We start from the raw sequence: 3,301 nt of genomic DNA, 5'->3' as shown, positions 1-3,301 counted from the left end.
ATAAATAAATTATGAAGTGATGAAAGTTAATAAAAAATTTGATTAAGGTGGACAAATTTTATTACGATGGGTGACAATGGTTACAAGGACCCAAAATTATTTTTTAAAATTTAACTCGAACAAATATATTCGATTCGATTCGATTCGAATTCCATCTCACTCGACTCGATTCGAGAAAACTTCAAATAAAGTTAGGATGATACAATGAGATTCGAAAACTCGATTAACTCGAAAATTTTCGATTCGATTCGATCGAATGCTCACCCCTACTCAAGAGTCGTTTTTAGATGCCACTTGTGAAGGTTCAGCATATCGATATATGGGAAGCATGAAGGGAAACAATTATCATAAAGCATCCATGTTCCTTTATTGAAAGGCAGGGCCACCAATTTTTTGTGCACACCAAATAAATCTGCCTTAATATGCTTTATGTTAACAAATAATGCTGATTATGTTTAGAAAATAAATTATTGTTTTAAGAAAAGGAACTCCATTAAGCTCAATGATTACAATTGCTTGATCATGTATATATCATCCTTTAGGGCCGACAACTGATCAAAAACATTTTATAATGGAAAAGTCATATATATACGTTGGATGATAGGAAGTTACACTTGAATCAGAGACCACTACCCCATTATTGCTACTTGTTAATGCTTTCATCTCTCTTAAACAGTAGTGGATATCATATTTGTGAATCAAATCCCATTTGAAGAAAATGGTCAAAGTCTAAACCACAATTGAGTCCCTTCTCTCTTGTGATTTTTCATCAATTATGATGGCCTGATGATCAAAACTGCCATTCTCGTTGTTAGTACCAATATCTAATTTAGCTGCTTCTATTTGCTGCTCCATTAATGGCTGTTGAGACTTGTATTCGTTGCTTTTACCCCACAGCACAAGATATAGACCCACAATTATGATGATAGCTCCAATCACCCTGCAAATTGTAACCTCAGTTTTCATTTTCATTTTCTTTTCTTTTTTCTTTTGCTTTTAAATATGTTATGGTGATATGAGTTTGAAGACTACCTTCCCAAGAACATTTGTTCTGCAAGAATGAAAGATGCCATTATAGCTACAATAACCATACAAAGTGGACTAAAAGCTGTAACGAAAACAGGTCCTCTGTCTTTCATTATCACTCCTTGAATGTAGTAAGCAAGTCCTGAACATACAATACCCTGCAAAACCATACATTTTGAATTTATAAAGGAAAAAAAGGTTTAATTTCAGGGTTGAAAGAAGTGAAACAGAGGTGAAAAGTTCATACACTGTATGCAGCTGTAAGTAACTTGGTGTCCCATTTAATAGCCCAAATAGAAGCTTTTCCCGTTTCCATTACTAAAGCTGCTACGGTGGCTTCAAGTGTTCCCATCAAGCATATCCAAACCGTGAGAGAAAGCTCAGCTGGATATGTTTTCAACGTGACTGCCTATTAAAACATCCACCAATGTCAATGTCAAATGGACAAGTAAATACATTCCAAGAATTTTACTGCAATAATATTCTTACTTCACTTACTTGAAGAATCACGAAACAAGCATAGCTGAAGCAACCAACAGAGATCAGTAGACCACCTTTGATGGTGTCGTGGAAATCCGTCCTGTTTTTGGCAGCTGCTTCATGGTTATTAATCCTTCCTGTGGTCCAAAACAACTCAAGCACTGGTCCTTTCATCAGTGTCATCACCATGGCTCCCGCAACCGTTGCAAGGGTACCGAAAACCTTTGCGTGGCTGCGGATTGATCTTAAGTTCACCTTCTCAAGCCTGCATACATATTTTAGAAAGAAAAACAAAAATCAATACTAGTCCATGTTTATGATTACTTGAGTTCCTCTGTTTATACCTTAAAATCCAAGCCATTAGAAAGGTAATGGCAGGAAGAATATTATACATGGCAGCTGCAAAGGTTGCAGTGGTGTACTTCATCCCCACGTAATACAAGTTTTGGTCAATGACTGGCCTGCCAAATGATATATACAAACATTTGTCAGATATTATTATATGATGTTCAAAACAAAAAGGAACTCATAATTCAAATTGGATAATTACTCCAGTAAGCTGAGAACCATTATTTTGATGAAGATTGATATGGTCATCTTAGGCCTCACTTTCCTATCAAACAAACAAAAGGTTCAAAGCTTCCATGTGAGTTCTATTACAATAATTACAAACATTACATTGTTACACATATCTGTATTATATATGTAGAGATAGATATAAATACTTTTCGAGAATGACTGCAAAAGGAGCCATAACAAGGGTGGCAATGGCGTGGCGGTAGACGACGAGTACATAATTGCTCATGCCTTGGTTGAGAGCAGCCTTAGATAAGATATCCATTCCTGCAAGGCCAACTTGCAGGAAAATTGCAGCAAAATATGGCTTGAACTTACCTAAAGAACCCATTCCTAGGTTCTTCGTAATATAATATCTTATGAATATATGAATGCACACTGGTTTCAGTTCTCAAAACTTATAGAACATTGAAGTTAATGATGTGATGCACTCATGAGGGAATTGTGGTATCTGTTGCTTCCTATTTATAAGTAAGATGGCGTTCCACTTTAGTGCCAAATTCTACCAAACTTACAGGTCATTTTCTTATGCCAAAACAATTATATTACTAATACGACCCTCGCAATACCTGCCCACGTACTCTATTACTCTGTTTTTTCCTCAGCTTAACCAGTTGGCCAAATTATTTTTATTTGATATTAAAAATATAAATTAATGGAGTACTAATAATTATATTTAAACATAATTAAACACTATCTAATATCTATCATAAACAAATATTAAGGTTTAAGCATTTATGTATAATTAATTATGTTTAAATAAAGTTATTAATATTTATTTATAAGTCTATTATTTTTGTTTATTTAATTATGAGATGTCATATTATTATTCATGGATGTTGACAATGCATCAAATATTCTCCTTTAGTTAGGGATTAATATTTGATGCACTACCGATGTATTGGTCTTGTGCACCATTAATTATTAATAAGACGATACATCACCAATGATATAAAATAAAAATATCAAATCACTTGAAAAATAAATAAAATTAACTTTATTTAAACATTATTAAATATTAATAATTATAATTATTTTGTTTCTCCTTTAGGTTTTGGATCTCGAGTTTTAGGTTTCTAGTTTTGACTTTTAATTTTTGTATTTCGTGTTTTGAGGTTTGGGTCTTGAATTTGATGTTTTATATTTATTTATGTTTAATAAATATAATTAATATTTATTTTTCAAATAAATTTGTTTATATTTATTTTTAAACCCTTCA

General features: G+C 32.8%; 1 protein-coding gene across 2 annotated transcripts; it reads right to left on the bottom strand.

The window, feature by feature from the left end:
* Positions 1 to 467: 467 nt before the first annotated feature.
* On the bottom strand, positions 468 to 2,530 carry LOC105768216 (WAT1-related protein At2g37460). 2 transcript variants are annotated; one of them, XM_012588029.2, is made up of 7 exons: positions 2,232 to 2,530; positions 2,057 to 2,119; positions 1,851 to 1,967; positions 1,516 to 1,771; positions 1,274 to 1,435; positions 1,033 to 1,184; positions 468 to 940 (listed from the first exon to the last, which is right to left on the bottom strand). In XM_012588029.2, exons 1-7 carry the CDS (start codon positions 2,411 to 2,413, stop codon positions 730 to 732), a joined length of 1,143 nt encoding a protein of 380 aa, XP_012443483.1. In that variant the 5' UTR covers positions 2,414 to 2,530; the 3' UTR covers positions 468 to 729. The 2 variants fall into 2 exon arrangements, with proteins under 2 accessions (XP_012443483.1, XP_012443484.1); XM_012588030.2 differs by having other exon boundaries at positions 1,525 to 1,771; positions 2,232 to 2,527.
* Positions 2,531 to 3,301: the final 771 nt, after the last annotated feature.

The sequence above is a fragment of the Gossypium raimondii genome, chromosome 4, assembly GCF_025698545.1.
Source record: "Gossypium raimondii isolate GPD5lz chromosome 4, ASM2569854v1, whole genome shotgun sequence".
Lineage (NCBI taxonomy): Eukaryota > Viridiplantae > Streptophyta > Magnoliopsida > Malvales > Malvaceae > Gossypium > Gossypium raimondii.
The sequence above is the reverse complement of the archived record's forward strand: the minus strand, read 5'-3'. Positions and strand labels throughout refer to the sequence as shown.